Source organism: Diadema antillarum, unplaced genomic scaffold, assembly GCF_040938485.1.
Source record: "Diadema antillarum isolate AM-2024a unplaced genomic scaffold, OU_Dant_1.0 scf00000065, whole genome shotgun sequence".
NCBI lineage: Eukaryota > Metazoa > Echinodermata > Echinoidea > Diadematoida > Diadematidae > Diadema > Diadema antillarum.
The window spans coordinates 143006-167062 of record NW_027270954.1 but is presented as its reverse complement, the minus strand read 5'-3'; the positions used below and the strand labels follow the sequence as shown (position 1 = coordinate 167062).

Here is a 24057-nt window from a genome sequence, read left to right as displayed (position 1 = left end):
CTCACTTCAAGGTTTAAAACATCAGCACAGTTACACCAACAACAACAAAATCTATGATAAGCAAAACAAATACCCTTTGAGCAAGATAACGGTAAATAAATGTAACTGTACGAACTTCTACACTCTCTATGAACAATCAATAGCTCACCAAACTGGTGTATAATCTTACCTTTAACTCGTTGAGGATGGTTTGATTTTGCTACAACACGGATTTCCCATAGACACCTGCCCGAGTATACTCGGGACTTGTCCTCAACGAGTCAACATACTGGACTAAATTGCAGAGCATCACAGCATCTTTTCGAAATAAGATCAGAATAATACTCATAAACAGTAATAAACAACAAAAACAACAACAGCAACAACAAAAACATCCTCATGGCACAGTCTACACACATGTAAATAACATCATTTAAAGTTCTGAGTAACAAGTCTTCATCAAACTCTGAATCACTCTGATTCAAACACACACCTCTGAAGAGAACTCTCCATACTCTTGAGTGGCATTTTACTAGCACTGCTTTGCTTTTTATGATACATGTAACAAGGTCTACAAATGATGCTGTCTTGTGTTCCTGAAAAATTGTCATTTATATCACACAATCGTTGTAATTCACTTTCAGGAATATCTTGACAAGTGTATGTTTTGTCATCAGAAGTCAGTGACACTTCACAAACAGAATAGGTCTGATAAAATCTGGATCACTCAGAACAAGTCAATTCCGATCTATGTTTGAGGCACACAGGTATATTAGGAGGTAGAGAAGTACATTCTATGGAGAATGCAGCACTGAATGACTCTAAATCACACTTACAATCTCTTGATGACATCTCACCACAACGATCACATTGAAACAGAAAACAAATACATGTACTTCTTTCTTTTCTACATGTCTTTTCTGGAGTGTATTTGGGGTTTTTCAGTTTTCGAACAAATTTTATTCTGCAACTACTACAAATGCAATCTGTCATTTATATATCTGCGCTGCGCTCCCTAATAATGGATACAAGGGTATCAGACTTCATATCACATAGATGATAGTATAGGTTTTCCCATTCATTTTCAAATTTTTTTCATTCAATTTCACAAATTTTTACTTCAATTTCGTCGCAGAATGTCGAGAGTAGGCCAACCTTACTTTTAAATTGATCTTTCGTCGTTCATTTTCAAATAAAGTCCATTCAATTTAGTCATTTGGCATACATTTTCATCATTTACAGTTCATATTCGTCAGTCTCACTCGCAGCACTCAAAACAGCAGGATCGATTTCGTCTTTTGTCAATCATTTTCGTTAATTTTTCATTCATATTCGTCTCATATCTCTACCCGGTGTGATTTTCCAGTCATTCATGTATTTTTTTTTTCCTGTAACCGTTCACATTTTACATTCAGGAGTTAACATACACCTAAGTGCCCCCCCCCCCACACACACAGAAACACAGATACAGACACACACACAAGCAATCCGAGTACACACTGAAACAAACATACATGTACCATGTGTACGTATACCATCTCGTAAACGAAAACACTGACAAACAATTACTAGGCAAACATGATTAAAGACAAAATTTAAGTGTGGAATTGTCGCCTGTTTAATGTCAAAGAATGGATAACATAATTATGTTTGCTGCTTTCCAGGGTATAAAATTTAAACTTTGCTTCATGCATTAGGCCTACGATGCGAAAACCTGAACATTACCAGTTTAAGTTCAAAATGTGACAATGACATACTGGGTTATGACTTTTGACTGTCGTTTATCCTTCAATCATTTTCATTGGTTGTCTTGTTTTTTGTGTATTGTCAAATGGTTAGGGAATAATGTGTAACGATACAGTTTACGAGAGAAACTAAAAATATGTCGGCTTAAAGTTGGTTCACCATCAAAATAAAAAATCGACAACATCTGACTAATTTGAATGAAAAATTCATGAAATTGTGTGAACAAAGACGAATTTGATCTTCACATTCTGCGATCCGTCAGCGGGAGGGACGAATTTGAATGACAACTGATGATTTTGAATGCTATGTCTTTGAATATGTTTGACGAAAAACGAATTACAATGACAATTGACGAAATTGAAGTTGGGATTTGCGTTCCACCTGCTTCTCGGGACGAAATTGATTAATAAATCTTTGAAATTGAATGACAAAAGTGCGAAAATGGATGGGAAAACCTATATTTAGGTAATAATTTACTGCAAGGTTTATAAGGTCCGCAAGAAGCTTTCTGGCACGAAGCCACCATATCTTTCACCCCAGCAGTGAGAATGCCTGATGATGTTCAGCATGACCCTTCCTAATGATAACATCACAATTCTCAACCTGAAAATCAAAGTGCCAAAAAAATTTACTTATTGATGAATGAATTCATTCATTCATTAGTTTATTCCCACTTCATTCATTCATCCATTTATTCCCATTTAGAAAATAACATTTACAAAATTCCAAATACAATTGCCTTTTTATAGTCTATATATTTTGAATGGAGGGATCACAAAAAGCACACAAGAGGCTTGTTGAAACTGATCCCCCAAAAACAATCATTACACTTCAACTGAGCAATAATCGGACAAAATTCAAATGATAAAACAAAGGTGGAAAATACAATGAAAAGGGGCAGAGGAAGAAACAACGCATACTTATACTCAGAGTTTCAGATGCATTTCATCAAATATACATTTTTAGAAAACTTTAAATGAACACAAAGTTATATTACTTTTGATTGGTTGGGAGATGGGAATTCCAAAGAATAGGTTAGATATCAATCAATAATCTTGAAACTTCAGAATTTTACTTGGCAAAGTTTGAAACACATTTTATGTCAAAGTGCAAGAAAGAACATTTTCACAATGCAATATTAAACAAGTAACTGCCAAAAAAAAGAGGAACATTTATGTGACTGTAATGGAAGAAAATGACAACCTAAAGATTGTATTTCTTTAATTCACTTGTCAACTTTATAAATACACACCCCCCCCCCCAAAAAAAAAAAACAAAAAAAAAAACACACACACATCAAAACTGACATTTGATTGGTTGCTGAGAAATGTTACCATAGTTGTTAAAGGACAAGTTCACCTTCATAAACATAAGGATTGAGAGAATGCATCAATATCAGTAGAACACATCAGTGAAAGTTTGAGGAAAATTGGACAATCGATGCAAAAGTTATGAATTTTCTAAAATTTTTGTGTGTGAACCGCTGGATGAGGAGACTACTAAGGCTCGTGATGTCATATGAGTACAACAGTGTAAAGAAAATGTAAAGAAAAATCAACATATTTTCACTTTTTTTCACATATCAAGAGAGCACTTAACTTGCCTCTTTCTAAAGATAATGGGAATAATATTACCCATAACATATGTCATAAACGAGTCAGGGGAATGTGTACTTTTCTTCAAAAGATGATATTTTGTGAAATTCTCTTTATATTTTCCTTATATTGTTGTACGCATGTGACATCATACACTCCAATAGTCTTCTCATCCAGCGGTGACTGCACAAAAACTTCAAAAATTCATAACTTTTGAACGGATTGTCCGATTTTCCTCAAACTTTCAATGATGAGTTCTACTAATATTGCTACATTCTCTCAATCCTTATGTTAATGACGTTGAACTTGTCCTTTAAAATCTACTGACACTTCACACAGTTTATAAAAAATGGTGAAGTACATGTATAAAAAATATCAGGTAAATGCGAAAAGACTAGATAAAAACTCACTTGGACCCCGTTTACAGCCCGGCCTCGATTGCGCGGCCGAGCCTCGCAATTTTGTCCGTTTACACTGCTGGGCTCGGCCGCGCTTTTGATTCAAACCTTTCAATATTTTGTTGTAGTGGCGCTCTGCTTGTAAACAAACGCCACTTGGTATTGTCTAGTTTTCAGACCCTTTGCCAAATGAATTCCGTGGCGACGAAGTTGCCGCTCGGGCAAAGGCCTTTGCCGAAGGAAAAAATCCTTTGCAGGACAAAGCCACCTTAAACTATACTAGTTTTCGACGTTGAGGGGGTTAATATCCTGAATAGCGAAAGATACAGGCAGAGGGTTTGGAAGCTAGACTAAAATTGGCCGCGCATTTGGCCCAGTTTGCGTTTACACCAAGAAAAGGCCGGGCTCGGCCGCGGCCAAGCCGCGGCCGAGACCACCTCCAGAGCGAGGCCAAATGCGAGGCCAATTTTGGCCTCGCATTTGGCCTTCTGCGCGTTTACACTGAAGCGGGGCTGGGCTTGGCCGCGGCTCGGCCGCGGCCGAGCCTCGCACTGTAAACGGGGTCTTGGTGTCCTGGCTGCACATTGATATCAAGGGGGCGATCAGTTGGAGGAGGGGTGAGATGAACTGCCATCATGCCCTCTGTAGGGAGATTCGTCATGCCGGCATGAATTCCTGGGAATATGGACAAATAGTTGAAAGACAACAAACTACATGACAAATGTAACAAATATTCAGTAACCTATACATGTATTACAGATATGGTTATGTACTATGTTTCATAACATTGGGGATGATAAAATAGTAGTCATTACTACTGTACTCTGAAGACAAAACATAGCATACATTTGTACATGTAAACATAATCCTAGGGTTAACATGAAATTCATTTCACATGCCACTAGTTTCTATGACTGTAACTTCAAGAAATACATTTGGTCTATGTAGGAATGAATAACAGTTAATCACAACTCACCTGGCTTTCTGGCATCATACAGACATCTGAGTCATGATCAGGGGGGCGATCAGTTGGAGGAGGGGCACTTAATGCGATGCCTTGTGACGGCATGGTGACCTCCTGCTTGCAACCCTGCACCACGAAATATTGACAAACAATTTACCGGTACAGGGAATGACCTATGAGAGAAATGAATACTGATATACAGTAAGCTATGGATGTATTACTACATGGCCATGCACTCAATTTCACAGCACGCATGCAGAGACAACAGCAGCAATTATGTCATGTGTCCTAGCGGAGAACATAAATATCATCTTGGGATTAACAGGGAATTTCATTTCATAAGCCACTAGTTTCATTAGCTGTTAATTAAGGAAATCTCTTTTTTGTGTGTGTAAATGGGAAAGAATTAAATTACAACTCACTTGGTTCTCTGGCTCTGGTTGCTGAGAAATGTTACCATAGTTGTTAAAATCTACTGACACTTCACACAGTTTATCAGAAATGGTGAACTTACATGAAACAAAGTATCCAACAAACAAGAATACATAATTCACGATAAGATTTTGATCGAAATTCATTGAAGGAAAATAACTATGTCTTTGAAAAAGCACATACTATAAAAAATATCTGGTAAATGCGAATAGACTAGATAAAAACTCACTTGGTGTCCTGGCTGCATATTGATATCAGGAGGGCCATCAGTTGGAGGAGGGGCGAGATGAACTGCCATCATGCCCTCTGACCTGTAGGGAGATCCGGCATGAATGCCTGAGAATTAGACAAATGGTTGACAGACAACAAACTACATGACAAATGTAACAAATAATAATAGTAGACATTTATAGAGCGCCTTTTCCACTGGATGCAAAGTGCTATGACATGTCATCCCTGGTCGCCATAGGAGATAAAATATATACAAAATACCAGGCAGTGACAGTATAAGTCCAGTGCACATAGAGGGACATCAAAATAAATAAGTCTTCAAGTTTTGTTTGAAATGATCGAGTGCGGGTGAAGATTTGAGAAGAGGAGGGAGCTTATTCCACAGCCTAGGAGCACAAGAAGAGAAAGCTGCATCTCCGGCTAGTTTTTTTGTGTGTGGTTGTGTAAAGATAACGGATGATGAAAGACGAGTGCGCCTAGAGTGAGAGTGTCGTACCAGACACTCCTCAATGTACTCTGGAGCTCTTTTGTTGACTACTTTGTAGACCAGCAGGAGAAGCTTGAAGGATATTCTTGCTTTGATTGGCAGCCAGTGGAGTTGACGCATAAAAGGAGTGGCATGAGAACGTGAACGAACATGGTACACTAGTCTAGAGGCAGCATTCTGAACTCTCTGTAAGCGATCCGCATCAGCCTGACTGATTCCGCCAAGAAGAGCATTACAGTAGTCAAGTCACGATAAGACCAATGTACGGACTGCTGCGTGACAAGTAGAAGCATCAATAAATTTTCTGATCTTCCACAGATTTCTGATGTAGTAGTTAGCTAACTTACAGATCTGTGAAACCTGCATGCTCATCTCTGCATCAGAGGAAAAGATAACTCCAAGATTGCGCACATGATCAGATGGAGAGATGAGAATTGTACCAAGAGCAAGCTTGATGTCCTGTACAAGCTTAAGATGGCATTGGGAGGCGAGAACAAGAAACTCTGTTTTCTCTTCATTGAGTTTCAGCTTGTTCACAGTCATCCATTCCTGCACTTTACCCACACATCTGGACAGTGCATTCAGAGTGAGTTGAACACTGGAAGGGTCACTGGGGTCAAACTCAAGATAGATTTGCACGTCATCTGCATACATATGATACTTAACATTTTCAGTACGTAGAAGATTTCCAAGAGGACTGGTATACATGGTGAACAATAGGGGTCCAATTACAGATCCTTGTGGAATACCAACTACTGAAGTACCAGTACACTCCCTAGACAAGTGACCAGACACGCAGACACGACTCCTTCGTTTTGTGAGGTAGGAAGCCATCCACTGTAGAGCTGAACCTTTGATACCAAAGGTGTTGTGTAAGCGATCGAGCAGAATTTCATGATCGATTGTATCGAACGCAGCTGACAGGTCAAGCATTACCAGCATAACCCCTTTCCTTTTGTCAATGCTGCGAAGGATATCATCTTGGACTTTGAGGAGGGCTGTCTCACAGCTATGGTTACTCTTATACGACTGAAAGGACTCGGAGAGATGAGACTCGTCCATGTACTGAACAAGCTGAGATGTGACTACACGTTCGATGATCTTGGATCTGAACTCGATATTGGAAATTGGTCTGTAGTTCTTGAGAATGTCCTTGTCACATGAGGATTTCTTTATCACTGGAATCACAATAGCTTGCTTCAGTGAGTCTGGGAAGGTTCCTATTGATAGAGAGACATTTACCAAAGCAGTGAGCGAAGGAGCAAGAATCGGAAGATGCTTCTTCAGCAACCATGTAGGTAAAGGATCAAGACAGCAAGTCTTAGAAGGACTCTTCATGATTATCCGTGTAAGTTCAATAGCAGTTACCTCAGAAAAATCAAATTCATGTTGAGTTTGCTGATCTGCGTACATGGGGTTCAAGACCAAGTTGCTGCACTGGTTACTCAGGTCACAGCTAATATCTTTGACCTTATCAGCAAAGAAGGATGCAAACTGGTTGCTCAAATCTACTGGTGAATCATGAGCTGGTAAAACAGTGTCCTTGCGGTTAAGGAGAGAATTAATGATTCCAAAAGCAGACTTAGGAGTGCAGTCTGAAAGCTTTTCCTTGAAGTATTCAGATTTAGCAGTGAGGACAGCCTTCTTGAACCTTGTCCTTTGCGTCGTAGTAAGACCTGAAGTTCTCGGGGGATTTCACTTTGCGCCATCTCCTTTCCGCCCTACGTTGTTCCCGACGGGCAGAGGATATATCCTCATTGTACCACTGAGGATGACGTCTGCATCTGAATGTCCGCACTGTAACTGGAGCATGATGATCAAGCACAATCGTCACAGCAGAGTTAAAGAAGTCAACAAGTTTATCGACATCTCTACAGTCATCAAGAGAAGCATTCTCATCGAGCAATGTACCAAGATCATTTCAAAAATTCTCATGGTTCATATCCTTGTACTCTCTGAAAGAGAGAGTTTGACAAGATACCTGTGGCTTTGGTATGTTTAGATGAAGACAAATAACATAGTGATCAGATTCACCGTTGTTACAGACCTCAATATCATTCAGAATTGACTCGTCTGATCTGGTGATCAAGGGGTCCAAAGTGTGACCGAGTCTATGAGTGGGTTGATTAATGTGCTGGACAAGATCACATGACTCCAAAGCAGAGTTGATTCTACTCACGTCAGCCTGACTTGGACGATCAAAATGAACATTTAGATCCCCACCTATTACCAACTTTCCTGGAAGCAGATTCAGTTCCTGGACAAAATCCTCAATCTCTGCAATGAATGTGGAAGTTTTAAATCCGTTCTTTGCTGACGGTGGAGGCCTGTAAATGATCACATAGTGCAATGTTCGGGAAATGTTAGACACAATAGCATATTCAAACGTAGAAACAGTAAGTACATGTAAAACATCCTTATTGTGTACAAGTTTGAGTTCCTTCTTTGCAAGGATACCTATACCACCATGATGCCCTGGATCGATGGTTGCTGAACGAGATACAGTGATGAAAGTGTACCCAGGTGGAGTCAGTTCTCCTGTGACGACTGTATCCTCGGCAGGGAGCCACGTCTCAGTGAGAAACAGCACATCTATGTCCTTCTCAAGAACAAAGTCACACACAAAGTGACTCTTATTACAAACAGAGTGAGCATTCCAATATACTACCTTGAGAATACCTACATCAACACTTTTACAAGCTTGACTGGATGGGCTGACATGTTTGTATTCACGTCTATGCATGTGACAGCCAGCCCGCTTGCCTCTCGCATGGAATATGCCATTTTCTTTCAAGACATTGTAAGCTTCTACAGGAATTGTCCTGCTTGCATGACCCCTTAGAGAAAACAGCTGTGATCTGGTGTACTTGAAAGAGGTAGAAAGTCTTGGCTGAATAGCTCCATTGTTGCAGCAGTCTATTGACTGCAGATCACTACCCTCCATTTGCATGATAGTGTTCCATGTAATCTGGCTTCCACTGAGTGTCCATAGGCCTGTGCTGGAACATGTAGACATACAGAGCATAGACAGGGTAAACCAGGTCAAAATCTTGCTACTAAAATCCATGCTGGCAGAATGATGAAAAATGCTGGAACTTGTCCTGGAGGATCACTGCACTGTACACTAGCACTGGTAAATGTAAAATACAAAACTCCATTATGGAAATGACACAAATGGGATGACATTCAGGGAGCAAACTTTGCTATGTGGCAGCAGGAATACAGCGCCCTCTCAAATATTCAGCAAGTTATGCATGCATTACAGATATGGTTACGCACGTTTCGTAACATTGGGGAAGATAAAATAGACCTATGCTAGAAATGAAATACCCATATATACGTAAGTTATGGATGTATTACTAGAAATCTACATCTCGTACATGGCTATGCACTCAATTTCACAGCATGCATGCAGACGTCTAATTTACTTACACTTTGTTGAAAGTATAGATCTACTACTTCCATTCTGGGGGGCGGGGGTCTTATTCATCAGCACTGCCATGCATTATAGACGTATAGACTCTAACAGTTAGACAGTTAAGTTACAAGTAATTTACTAATCAAACTCGAGCTCGATCATACGATCTCAAAACAACTAGACCCTACATGAAAATCTACACGTGGGACAACACTACAGCCCTACAAGGAATTCGCCCGGAAGCTCAGAGCGGTGGAATATTCGCGCGTTTACCATTATTTTGTGCCAGTTCACACGGCATCAGGTAACAGCTTCCAGTAAAAAGCATATTATTGTGTCAATATCGAGCACATCATTCACTCATTTCCCACAGAGGAACCTCAAATTTGACAACTGATTCGGTAATTTCAGTCATTGCTTAACCCAAATCGACATCTTATTTATTTTTTTATTTTTTGAATGGGTCAGGTTCACGGAAACAAAATTTAGGTGCAAATTTCTGCGCAAAAAGTTTCAAAAATTACACTACGTTTAATATACAACTCTATAAAAAGGCCTCGTTTAATGGAAATTACTGACATTTGGTGTCATTCGAAAGGAAAATTTCCATAGATTGACTTACCCAAACATGGCTGATCAGAAACTGCGCATGTGCGAGCAAACAAAGATGACTCGGTCCCTCGCAAAAACTCTCGCAAGGTCTCGTAAGTTCTCGTTTCCAGATACCCCTTTTACAATCGATTGACACGTACGGTAATCGGAGCGCGATATCCTCATTGGCGAGCGTGTAGTGGGCTGACTGTACAGTTTTAGGTCAGTAGGGGGTAGAAGCATCTTTCTTTGCAACTATGAGGCAAGGAACTTATTGAATATCAATTAACACATCTTTGTTTTATTTCATGTTACAGGCCTCGCAGGATTTACACAAGTGCAAAAATATTGAAGAGGGAAAAATTAACCTCAATCTTCTTCTATATTTAAGATTTTATTGTAAAAGAAAATGGAATTTGATGCATATCTATACAGGACGAAAGATTTTTCATTTCGAACATCTGTTTGAAAAAAATAATCTAGATGAATAATTGTTTATTTTAAAAGTTTGGGTTTAACCAGTGAAAATATTGCATATACCTAGAGCCTCTGCGACTGCATTTCAATAAGAGACCTGGAGGTTTAGTGCTCACCAGAGTATTACAAGTTCACCTTCGACGCACTCTTACACACTACTAACCCAGAACATTGCAAACTTGGAGATGAGGGAATCATTGTGCGGTGTCATATATGTACAGTCAACCTCGCATAAGTCGACATCGCGCAAGTCGACAACTCGCCTAAGTTGACACGGCAGAAAAGTTCTGATTTTTCCTTTTGTTATTCATTGAAAATATCCTCATCTTAGTCAACATTTATAAGTCAACAACTTGCGCATGTCAACATGATTTTCAGTGCCAACTGAGTTAAAACATGTATAAATTCCTTTGCCTAAGTCGACATAATTCGTTGATCACCATACTCTGAAAAAAGATTTGTTCTCGCGCCTCTGATTTTGCAGCATTGCCATGGTGTGGTTTGCACTCTGCATCAATCTAGTATGTCCGAATGATGGGCAATACGCAAGTACTTTCTCTCCAAAGTGTTTGTGCGTATGTGTCTCGTATAGTGCAGAGGCATTATTAGTGTGCCATATGGTGCAAAATGGAGCTGAAGCTCCATGGTCCAACAAGAGATCTTTGTATGCCACAATGGGAAATTGTTGTTGAACAAAATTGTCTAGTATTTTTGTCGTGAGGTCCTTGTAAATTATACTTGCCTTCTAAGCAACTGGGTCCAAAACATACTCTGCATTATAGTGACAGTCAGTAATGTATACCATTTTGTCTAATTTTAAAACGTTTTGAACGCCTCCTCCCTGAACGCTCATCATTTTTTTTTTACGTTGTTTGCAGACATATGGTACATTCGTCACAGGTGATGTTTGTTATTCCAAAGGTTTGTAAATCGAAAATGAAACGAGGTGCGATCATTTAGAAGATTTGTTTATTCTCAAAACACACAAAATTAATTTTTCATCTTGCCTATGAAAATGTTCATTAATCCAAATGTTTATTGGGTTTTTCCAAAGTTTCATTAGCCCGAAAATGACATTACCTTCAAAATTAAGAATCTTATTTCATTATTGGATTTAAAAATCTTCCAAATACAAACTTTTATTTCGGACTAACGAACCTTCGGAATAACAAATCTTATTTAACTTTTGGATTAACGAACCTTCAGCCCAACCTCCAGAATAACAAACCTTCGACACAATGAACCTTTGAAATAATGAAACGTACAATATCCATTTGCTCCCACTTTTGCATCATTTCCATGAAGCTGCATTGTGATTTAATGGTTGATTATATGTAAATTTTGCAATGTCTTTTCCCGCAATGTGGTTATGACGAAAGCCTTTCGAATGCATGTGGGTACTACATGTGGGTAAGCATACATGTGGGTTTCAGAGCCGTGCTATATCGATGCCTCCGTTCTGAGTCCCAGTCACTTCCACTCTAGATCTGTCAGTCTTGATTCTTTCCTCAAGTTTGCCTTTCTCATTTTACACAAAATAAGCTTATGTGGTGGTGACTATGTATGCCTTTTTTGCTACTCTCTAAACAAGAGACCCGCGGGTCTAGCACTCACCTGAGTATCGCAAGTTCACCTTTCACGCAGTCACTCATCTAAATTATTCACAGATCTACCAAAATTTGACCAGGCATTCTCAAGTAGAAGATGAAAATGTACAATAAGGGCCCAATTTTTTTAAGATTCCTTAATTTGGGGGGATTGGGGCCCCCTGGGGCCCTCTGGGTGGGGCATGGTACCCATTTTGATAAATTGAGATCCTGACCCCCTAGGGATGCTACCTGCCAAGTTTGACGAAAATCCATTTTGAGGTTTTCAGGAAGAAGATGAAAATGTACAATTCAGGCCCCCATTTGGACCTTCCCAACCACCCCCCCCCCCCACCCCTGCCCCCAAAAGGGGCACCCCTGGATCTCCTGAACAAACTTGAAACTACAGTCATTAATGTACTCACTCATAGTATTATCTTAGCTCTATAACTTCTGATTCTAGAGAAGATTTTTAAAGATTCCTTCATTTTGGGGGTTTGGGCCCCCTGGGGGCCCCCTGGGTGGGGCATGGTGCCCATTTTAACAAATTGAGATCCTAACCCCTTAGGGATGCTACCTGCCAAGTTTGGTGAAAATAGGTAATGGGGTTCTCAAGAAGAAGATAAAAATGTACAATTTAGGCCCCATTAGGAACCCTCCCCACCCCCCTGCCCTGGGTCACAAGGGGGGCACCCCTGATTCTGCCATGAACAAACTTGAAACTACAGTCATCAATGTACTAACTCATAGTATTAACTTAGCTCTATCACTTCTGGTTCTAGAGAAGAAGATTTTTACAGATTCCTTAATTTTGGGGGGTTTGGGCCCCCCTGGGGGCCCCCTGGGTGGGGCATGGTGCCCATTTTAATAAATTGAGTTCCTAACCCCCTAAGGATGCTACCTGCCAAGTTTGATGAAAATCGGTCCTGGGGTTTTCAAGAAGAAGATGAAAATGTAAAAATTTTACGCACGACGGACGACGCACAACGGACGAAGGGCGATCGCAATAGCTCACTTGAGCCTTTGGCTCAGGTGAGCTAAAAAAAGCGAGTGAAAATATTCACTCTTATAGGAGTGAATATAAAAAAGAGTGAATTTAGAGTGAAGTTGGAGTGAATTTGGTGTGAAAATGTTCATTTTCACTCATTTTGGAGTGACCTCAAGGATCACTCGAAGATTTTGGAGTGATCCCTGAGGTCACTCTAAAACGAGTGAAAATGAACATTTTCACTCCAAATTCACTCAAATTTCACTCTAAATTCACTCTTTGTTATATTCACTCCTTTAAGAGTGAATATTTTCACTCGATTTTTTTTAGAGAGTACAATGTCGGCAGTTTTATTGATTATTACGAATCACACACAACTTTGCGTCTGATCAGAATCAAATGCAAAGTTGCATTTGATATTTTATTTGGGTACCTAGTCAAAAGCAAGACCTCTTAGCAATGGACTTGTGTTTAAACGCAAAGTTACGTGCAATTTGGGGGACTTGCTTTTGATTTTTCCAGTTGCCTTGAAATACAAAGTTGCGTGCAATTTGGGAGAATTGTGTTTGCTTTTTGAAGTTGCATTTAAACACAAAGTTGTGTGGAATTTGGGGAACTTGCATTCAATTTTTCAAGTTGCTTTTCAACGCAAAGTTTCCAGCAATGGGACCCAGGGGGCCAATCCTGCTCTCTCAGAATTGCTCTATTTCGCTAGCGGTGCGTTGTCAGCAGCAATCCGCTCCTGATTTATGCATGTGTATGATCGTTGCAAAGGTAGAGTAGGCATGTTCCGACGGCAGGAATGAGATTTTGATTGCGATTTAAATCGTGATCCAATTGCGCGTAAGTCAACAAAATGTCGACTTATGCTTAAGTCGACATTTGTGTAAGTCAACATGTTTTGCTCACTCCCGATTGTGTACACTTAGGCGAGGTTGACTGTACCTAGTTTTATCAAGATAATGCAACCTAGTAATCTCCAAGGTATGAAGAAGAAGAATCAAATATAATAGAATTTTAGCATTTTAACCTGACCTTTGACCCCATGGCCCCAAAATTTCCAAGAGAATCACTGTCAGGAAGTTCATGCATAGGCAATAAACTAAGTGTATTGATGATACCATGATCCATTTCTGAGATATGGGGGAAAAAGGTACAATTTTAGCATTTTCAATTGACCTTTGACTTCTGACCCCACAGCCCAAAACTTTACCAGAGAAGCTTTATCTGGTAATAATACATGTGTACAATGAGTTTGAAGAAAATACCTTCAGGCACTGCATGGGGGAAATAGTGAAATTTTGAGAATTGAATGTGACCTTTGACCCCATTATCCCAAAACTCCCAAGAGAATCACTGTCAGGCAGTACATGCATCTAAGTACTAAGTTTCATAAAAATACCTGGAGCCATTTCCGAGATACGCATATGGAAAAAAAAGTGAAACTTTAGCATTTTCATTCAAATTTATGAAATTTATGTCAATGTACGGCAATTTGTTAATCAGTTGCAATTTAATGGCCTTGAACATGTGCAACCAAATGTAGATAGGCACAACTTTGTCCACTCATACATACATGTACATATGCCAAGTTTCATTTGGATATTTCAAATGGTTCTTAAGTTATGCCGTAAGTAAAATTGATTATGGACGTATGGATCCTATCCCCGTGGCGATGCAACCTGCCAAATTTGGTGAAAATCCATTTTGGGTTTTCAAGAAGATGAAATGTACAATTTAGGCACACACCTTAACCTCCCCCCCCCCCCCACCACCCCCCCCCCTCTCACCCCGCGGCTCAAAGGGGCATCCCTGGATCTGCCACGAACAAACTTGAAACTACAGTCATCGATTCACTTACTCATCATATTATCACTTCCCATTCTAGAGAAGAAGATTTTTGAAGATTTCTCAATTATTGTGGTGAGTATGGGATCTCCTGGGGTCCCCAAGCTGGGAATGGTGCCCATTTGAACAAATTATCCTATTCCACTAGGGTTGGTACCTGCCATATTTGGTGAAAATCTGTCATTGGGTTTTCAAGAAGAAGATGAAAATGTACAAGAAAGGCCCCAATTTGGACGGCCTCCAAGTACTTACTTATTAACTTAGCTCTATCATTTTTGGTTTTAAAGAAGACGATTTTTAAAGATTCCTTAATGGGGGGGGGGGAGGGGTTGGGCCTCCCTAGGGGCCTCCAGGTTGGGCATGGTGCCTATTTAAACAAACTGAGATCCTATCCCCCTGGGGATGCAACCTGCCAAATTGGGTGAAAATTCATCATGGAGTTTTCAAGAAGAAGATGAAACTGTAAAAAGTTTATGCAAAACAGATGCCAGACGATGAGTGATCGCAATAGCTCACTTGAGCCTTAGGTTCAAGTGAGTTAAAAAGTGGAAAATATGATGGCATTTGATGTAATTAGAATGAAGTAGATATGAATGATTACAATCATATCTGGTTACAAGTTGGTGGACAGATGTACAATCAAGAAAGATGTAAGCACATTTTTTGTCTGTTCTACAAAATCAATATTGCTTAGAAATCAGAGATGGCCATAACAAATCTGATTTTTCTGAAAAATGTATGAGAGATATTTCTGTGAAGCATAGAATCTCAACACTTCTTAAAGATCTTTGAGAATTTCAAGACAAATTCCTTCATGAGGCATTTTATACTAAGGAGCAGTTTTTAAATTTGGTTTTGCTGTTAATAAGTGATGTTCCTTTTGCAGTCAAAGCTCAGAAACTTATTCACATCTATTTTGGAATTGCATAAAATTAAAGAATTTTGGCAGAATACAATTGAGTATCTTAGGGTACCAGTGACTAAGAAATGCAGATTGGCAAGATATGCAGGTGGCAGGCCTCGAATTAACCGACGGCCACTGACAGCCATGGCCGTCGGTGCCCCTCTCGTTGGCCGCAATGCCTTTTTTTCCTTGATCAAAGTTACGGCTAAAAAAAATGTGCCCTTTTTCTTGTGGCTGTGGTGCCCTTTTAGAATGAAAGTTATTATTTATGACGTATAACATGCCCTTTCTCAAAGTCTACACTTTAATAAGCTTGAACAACTTTCCTGATCTCAAATATCATACCTTCAGTTCACTCGCGTCCCAATATATCTGATTCAAACTCAAAGTATCTTTCCGAGATACGAGACGACGTGTAGAAATCTACGTACATGTACTGTACGCCCGACCCGCTTTTACTGTCCCAACTGCCTCCGCAGCGCAGCGGCCATAGAGTTACTAGCGAGGCAGCGGCGTCACGGAAGCGAATATTTTTTTCGTACATGGAAACGCTACAGGACATGAATTATTCATAAGTTGAACTGAAAGACTGAAATGCGCATGCGCACGGACTTGAGACAATGAACGCCACATGCACATGATGCTGTAGCGAGCTAGCTAGCTACTAGTACCTGTGTATGAGTATGTGTGTGTGTGTGTGTTGCGCACAATGGTTGCGCATGTACACGTTCGTGCGTAAACATGTCACTGCACTCACGAGGTGCGTACAATCAAATAATGTCTGCTGCTGCAGGAAACTGCACTGCTCCGACGTGTGTCACTTGCGCGGTCCAACACACGTCTCATTTTAATTGCACAAACGTAGCACTCTGTACATTGGATACAATCCCGCTCACATATAACTTTTAATTGACTAATTGGTTTGAAAACGTAGAACTAGACTCTACTGAAGTTCGATCTACTATTATTAGTTTACATGTGGATTGGTCATGATCTTATCGTTGTACAGTGTATTTCGAAAGTGCACTCGTGATTCCTCGAGTCATAGTCACTGGCATCACTGAGAAGTCGATTGTGAATGCACATTCGCTTCATAGCCAAGTACGAAGTAGGTCTTCTGTTATGTGGTATTGGTTTATTTACGAATACGAGTACCCGATCGACAAAAAAAGGCGTGCGAAAGATTTCGGAAGAACTCTTATTTGGCCATTTATGCATGTACAAATAGTGGTAATGTGGCATCAATTCCAAACCTATGGCTGTAGTTTAGGTTGTAGCTTGTAAAGTTGTTCATTTCACGCAAGCTGCGTATGTACCTGCTTCCAACAATTGACTGCACTTTCTTCGAGCCCTGCATGCTCGCTCATGCTCGCCACGCCGGCTGCCCTGGCTGCGCTGACAATCACGATGCTGTCTGCTCCCCGCATATTTACCAGTGGGGCTACGTAGGGCGCTCATAAGAACTGTGAATCGTTTGTACTGTATGTAATGTACACTGTATGTACAGTATGGGAATCCGTTCATTCGTGTACAAATTGGCTGAGCTATAGAATCTTAAGTCTACGCGCTTGCGCACTTCAAAATTTCAGCTCAACTTATGAATAATTCATATCCTGTAGCGTTTCCATGTACGAAAAAAATATTCGCAGCCCGTAACAAGTGGTCGCAAGCCATGCTAAAAAATGCCAGGCCTGTCGGACGGCTGTGAGCATTGCCATCTCTCTCGCTCTGCATTCATGCCCGGGCACCCACATGCTCAAAGCAAAATGGCGCCGGAAGTGCTCCAAAGCGAGTGCGGCGTACGCGTTGAGAACATACTGTATTACAGAACCTACATCGTAATGCGTATGGCCTACTGCCTAACGTTGTCTGCTGTGGAGAGATCTTACGCGTGCGTGCGCTGCTGAAGTGTAGCAGCACGGTCGATAGCATACAGCTCTATGGGGCATTCACATCACGTATAAACACCCAACATGCCCTTTCCAATGTAGCCTTGGTGCCCCTCTGACTACCTAAGTGCCCTGGTCTCTTGGAAAAAGTGCCCTTTTCTAAATGGCCTTGCCCCTCCAAAATCCTATTTTGAGGCCCGAGGTGGGGCAATAGGGAACTTCTCATAAAATCAAAATAATGTAATACGGTCATTTTTGTAATCAAATCATAAAGGCAAAGGTAAAAATTTACAGCACCGTTATTGGTAGAATTAGACAAAATATTAGTTACATAGGGTAAAGTGGGGTAAATGGGACACTTAAGCCTTTATTTGTAAATCACTAAAAAATAAAACACGCCAAGAAATATTCAAGCATCACAGTTTGACCATTAACAAAAGACAAAAATTAAGTGATATTGTTTTAGGAAACATTACTCATAATTAAGTTCAAGATTACACTTTGGTCATGACTACTCCATTGTCCCACTTGCCCCGCGTACTGGGGTAAGTGGGACAGCACTGTACGCATAGGGTTGACTACACAAGATGAGAAAGGTGGAAGTACGTGGAACTGACATAGTCACCAATGCCCATTTAATTTACATGCGTCCCACTTACCCCAACCCCGTGGGGTTAGTGGCACAGGAAATATTTTAATGCCGCAACTAATGGAATATGACATTTTTCTCCCCATTTTGATGGTTACTTGAATAAATAGTTCCCTACAAGAAGTTTTGGCAAAAAAAGTAGCACCATAACCATGATAAATAATTTTAAAACCAATTTCCAGATGCATGTCCATTATTTCATTTTTCAAATTTGCCGCCTTAACGTCATGGTCTCATACAGGCAAACAAGATGCCATTTCTATGAGTAATTTAGTCTACAAAATTCTCATTTTTTAATCAAGAAATAATCTTCTAATGGCTAAAACCAGTCTTTTCAGGAGTTTTTGGACCTGTGAACTTGTTAATGAAACATTTTGAAGAAAAACTAGGTTTAAAATGAGCCTGAATGAAACAAAGCACTAACAGGAAGCTCTGTCATCTCGATGATGACATCGTTGTCAACACACCATCGATCAGTATTTCATCTAAGGAGAAAATGCCCAAAATTAAACGAAAATGAAAGTAAAAATCCAATTACGTTTTGTTGAACATCTGGTTACCTGCTGTTCAATCTTTCAATCACGACACTAAATAAAATATGCTTTTTAAGTCAAATAGAACACTAAACACTAGCCCACGTCTTATCCATTGTTATTGATAAAATAGCTTTGACACAAAATCTTGGGAGTGAGACTTTGGGATGTTCAGGATTTTTGACGATTTTAGCTCTGATGATTCTGATTTTTATCACAATGAAGGCATCCATTTTGTTTCTACATATTTGTTTGTTCATACAAAACTTTTACCCCACTAATGCCTTCTCCTAAACAATGTACGTACCCATAATCCTTCAAGTGTCCCACTTACCCAATTTTACCCTAAGGTGACAAAAAATCTCCATTAAAAGAAATAAATTGGGATTACATTCACTGAAGTGGGAATGTCTGGACATTAGGTGATTAATTTCATTCCCCCTCCCCACTTATATGGGTTCAAAGGGATGGTATAGTTTCGTTGAGATGGAACATCAGGTGTCCATTCCTTTCTTTGTGAGATAGTAAGAAACCTCTATATGAAATAGGAAAGAGCATACAATTCTATGAGGAATTCAAACTTTATTTGATGAAAATTGGATTTAAAATGGCTGAGATATCCTAACAAATTGATACTAATAAGAGGTGGGACCCACCTTTAGAATTGCTTTGTTTGACTTCATTTTTCGAAATCTCAGTCATTTCAGAACCGATTTTCCTCAAATAAACTATGAATTCCTATTTAAATGGTATGCTCTTTAACATTTCATAAAGTGGTTTCTAACTTTCTCACAAAAAGTTATAAGCTGAATCCTTATCTCTACCAATACTATACCATCCCTTTAATACCCCTTCCTCCCCATAACAATGGCAATACTTCACACTGCATTTCCACTTTAACGAATGAAATTGTGGTCCTAATCATGGAGCAATTGTGATGATCTTATCAGATTATATCAGATCTTGAGGTCAATCACAGCAATTGCACTAATTGTAGAAAACGTTTGGATGGTTCAAAAATTTTCCACAATCAATATGATTAATTATCAATCGTAATCATCACATCAGATTGTCTTGGATCATAACAAAATGCAGTGGATGCCATCTAATAGTGGTTCTTTAATAATTGCATTGATTGGGATCAATCTTTTAGTTTCGTTCTGCTTATTTTTGCACAGGGGCCTTTATTTCACTCAAAGACTCTATATTCTGTTTTCCCCAAAGCAGTCTCCTGCATTTTAAATTATCATTTCAAAATTATTAATCACATGATTGTATGGGCATGTTATTGGCATTATTTTTTAGGCATATATGTATCATATCATTGTCATATTGCCACTGTACAAACACACACAAAAAGTAGGTTGAGAACAATTTTTAGAGGAAATTGACTACCATTGGTATGGTCAACCCTCATACAAGGCAAGTGCCATAATGTGTCTCGCCCATTCACGTACAAGAAATTGTACCCGAATGGGATATAACAGATTAAAAAAAGAGATATAACAGATACAAAGAGATATAAAAGGGTTAAAATTTATGGCAAAAAAGAAACATGCCATAAAAATTTAACATTGAGCCCTTAAAGTTCCTTGACCCCTGCCTGTGACCTTTGACCTTGTGGTGACCATCCACTCCCAAAGGGACATCTACCATCAAAGTTTGGTAACAAACGGACCTACGGATCATAAGTTATGACCCATAATAGAAACGCGCCATAAAAACTTAACATCGGGCTCTTAAAGTTCCTTGACCCCTGCTTGTGACCATTGACCTTGTGGTGACCATCCCCTCCCCAAGAGACATCTACCATCCAAGTTTGGTCACAAATGGAGTTACGGATCAAAAGTTATGACCCATAATAGAAACGCGGCATAAAAACTTTTAACATTGGGCTCTAAAAGTTCGTTGACCCCTACCTGTGACCTTTGACCTTGTGGTGACCATCCACTCCCCAAGGGACATAGATACCATCCAAGATTGGTAACAAACGGACCTATGGATCAAAAGTTACGACCCATAATAGAAATGCGCCATAAAAACTTAACATTGGGCTCTAAAAGTTTGCTGACCCCTGCCTGTGACCTTTGACCTTGCGGTGACCATCCACTCCCCAAGGGACATCTACCATCCAAGTTTGGTCACAAATGGAGTTATGGATCAAAGGTTATGACCAATAATAGAAACACGCCATAAAAACTTAACATTGGGCCCTAAAGTTCATTGACCCCTGCCTGTGAGCTTTGACCTTGAGGTGACCTTCATATATGATAAAATGTGAAACTTTGTATGACCCCTCCTCCCTCGAAGTTTGATTGCAATTGAAGCCCAGAGTAAAGAGTTATTGAAGTATTTGTAGCGTTACGGACAGACGGACGGACGAAGGACGGACGACGGACGGACAGACGCCGCAGGCGATCCCTTAGTCTCCCCTCATCTCCGGTGGGCTCGACAAAAACTGCAAAATCCATTTAGTTTAATGACAAGATTGACATCAGATATTGTTACCAACATGTAATAGCTCAGGTGGAGTGAACATAGAGTAGTTGTGTCTTGGATGAGTGAGTACTCTTGAAAGATGGAGTAAGAAATGCAATAATGTATACTGTTAATATTGTGTATGGGTGGGGTGGCATAATGGATGATAAAATAACACCACTAAAATTTTCACCAGAAGCAAAATGATTCCCTGACCCCACAAAAACAACTTTTGTCTAACTTTTGAAAAAAGGCTTAAATGGCCGAAACACTGGTGATCCCTGGTGTGCTGCTGACGACCCATGGCATTTGCAGAGTTAAACATCTTTCCGTTTATCTTCCGACAAACGCGACTTTTGTACTCTGCTTTTATAAAAAGCCCTACCGTGGGAGGGGGTATCCCCGTCCCACACCCTCCCCCGCTAGGTTGCTATAGTACGCTCCCTCACCGAAGATCTCACACCATCACATAATGTCCCCCGTATGTTATAATCATAGTCATTTACAATGAATTTTCCACTCTGTTTAATTCCCAGAAATTTGCTTTTAGATGGCCTACAAACGTGATTTTTATACTCTGTTTTTCCAAAAAGTCCTTACCGTGGGAGGGGGTATCCCCCTCCCACACCCCCCCAGCTCCAACGCTTCATTCTTTCGCCGAGGATCTAACACCGTCACATATTGTACCCCCGTATGTTAGGATCATAGTCCTTTACAGTGAATTTTCTGTTTAAATCCCTAGAATTTTGATTTAAAATGCCCTATAAACGTGACTTTACTCTGTTTTTACAAAAAGTCCCTACCGTGGGAGGGGGTATCAGCCTCCCCCATTCGGTCGTTTCGCTCCCTCGCCGAGGATCTCACATCGTCACTACCCCCCGTATGTTATAATCAGTCCTTTACATTCATTTTCCAATGCTTATGAATATGTGCCACTAACAAATTGGAATTTATGTATACAGTGTGTTATGCAAATGAACATGATACAGGCACAAATAAATCAAATAAAAAATAAAAAAATCTCGATGGTACATTTAGTGTCAAAACGCACCCCCCTTGAAACAAAGCTGGTGATGCCCCTGCGTGGTTTACCGGTACACGTTTTTACTTTTATTGCTGAAAATCACATTTTCCCCTCTGACCCACTGGCTTGTGTTTCAATCTAGTGTAGTGAGTAGAAAGTAAAATGGCTGGGTGAGGGGTTATGAATTCGATGATACAGGTCATCAATAGATGGCACCAGTTCAATGTCTGACTCAATAGCCCTTATATAGGGGCAGTGGCTCAACTTACCCCTATGCTCAACTTACCCCGTCTTCCCCTATTATGTACATGTATGTTCTTTCATATTTCATGAGGTTTCCCATTATTTCAAAAAAATCATCATAAAAAAAACCATTGGAAACCTCAAGCACCAATTCAACCGAAACCACATCATCCCTTTAAAATTGCGCATTCAATTTTCACCAATCCACTCTGTCCTGTGCACCATGATTATAGGCCCTGTATACTCATCCACTCAGGGGTTGTTTCACGAAGAATTAACAATGTTAAAAGTCTAATCTAAAAGTTAAGATCCAACGGTTATGGTAGAACTGTATCTAGATCTAGACATAGATGTAGATCTAGAAGTCTATGCCGTTTCAGTGGTTTGTTTTCCTTTTCAGTTTTATGCAGTGCTTTCAGAATCCACTTCAAATTTTTATTTAAAAAAATCCTTTGTCTCTTACTTTATTTTGTTACTACTGTCCTCATACTAAGATCTAGTAAATAATTTGACCGAAAGATCGGTCTGTATCTGTCCGTCGGGGAATGTTCCGCGGAGACTGCGTCTGGCTTCACGGATCCCCTCCGTATACGGAGGACAGCGTTAATGGCAAAATATAAAAGAGTCCTCCGGACAGACGGATCTTTCTGTCTAGTAAATAATATACTTGTACTAGAAACCTAGAATCTAGACCTAACGTTAGTGGCTGTATGAAAAAGTCTCCACAGTTTTCATTCTTATATGAGTTAGAATATTTTACCTAAGTCACACACAGCTATTTATTTTACCATAACTTTCAGTTAATTTGTTGTTGTTGTTGTTGTTGCAACATCCCATCACAATTTTTATGTGCGTCAAATTGCATAATGTTATCAGCCAACTTGGCCCTGGGCCTGGGCATACATTTTATAAAATACTGCAGAAAAATATCGATAGGCACCTGAAATCCAAGTAGACAGGTTTTGTGTGAAGTTCTGTTGGCATATACGCATAGTAGAACGTTCCATACATAAAGAATGCCAGCCACATCTGAAAGGTAAGAAGAGCAATCAGTAGAATTATCTTCACCGCTGTGTTCCGAGCCCAAGTCATCCAGTGTTGTGATATACTCATCGCCCTCCGCCACGCTCTCCGGACTGTAGCTACCATAATTTTGTCCTTGATGTTTTTTTCTCCCTAAACTTGAATGCTGGAGTACAATGTACGTTTGTAGTCTTAGCGCCGTCTTTTGTATTTAATCCCCGATATAAAAGGGCTATCGGCATGGATTGAAGAGTGAGCGATCTGAGCGATGAGCCAGGCCAGTACAGTAGCCCGGATACGAGAAAGTCTGCCTGTATATGAATATATGTACCAAGTAGTACTAATAACTTGACTGTGCATGTGTGGAACGCATTAACGGGTCTCAGGGTACCGCTACTTTTTATGGAACGCCAGTGCAATAATAATTGCGCTGATCTCTGATTAGTGAAGAGTAAATGCTACCATTATGGGCCAAGACACGAAAAATTGGTTATTGGTACCACCAGAGGTGGCAAAACCATTTTGGTGTCATTTTGTTGGTTGGACATAGATATGCTTATCAAGCTATGATAGC

General features: G+C 39.9%; 1 protein-coding gene across 2 annotated transcripts in view; it reads right to left on the bottom strand.

Moving 5' to 3' along the window:
- Window positions 1–23791, bottom strand: part of LOC139716462 (seipin-like) — a 168601-nt gene extending 144810 nt beyond the window's left edge. For both annotated transcript variants that reach the window (XM_071628008.1, XM_071628009.1), the window contains exon 1: window positions 23401–23791. In XM_071628008.1, the coding sequence (XP_071484109.1) occupies window positions 23401–23609 (209 nt within the window). In that variant the 5' untranslated portion in view covers window positions 23610–23791. The remainder of the gene's footprint in view (window positions 1–23400) is intronic.
- Between the last annotated feature and the right edge of the window lie 266 nt (window positions 23792–24057).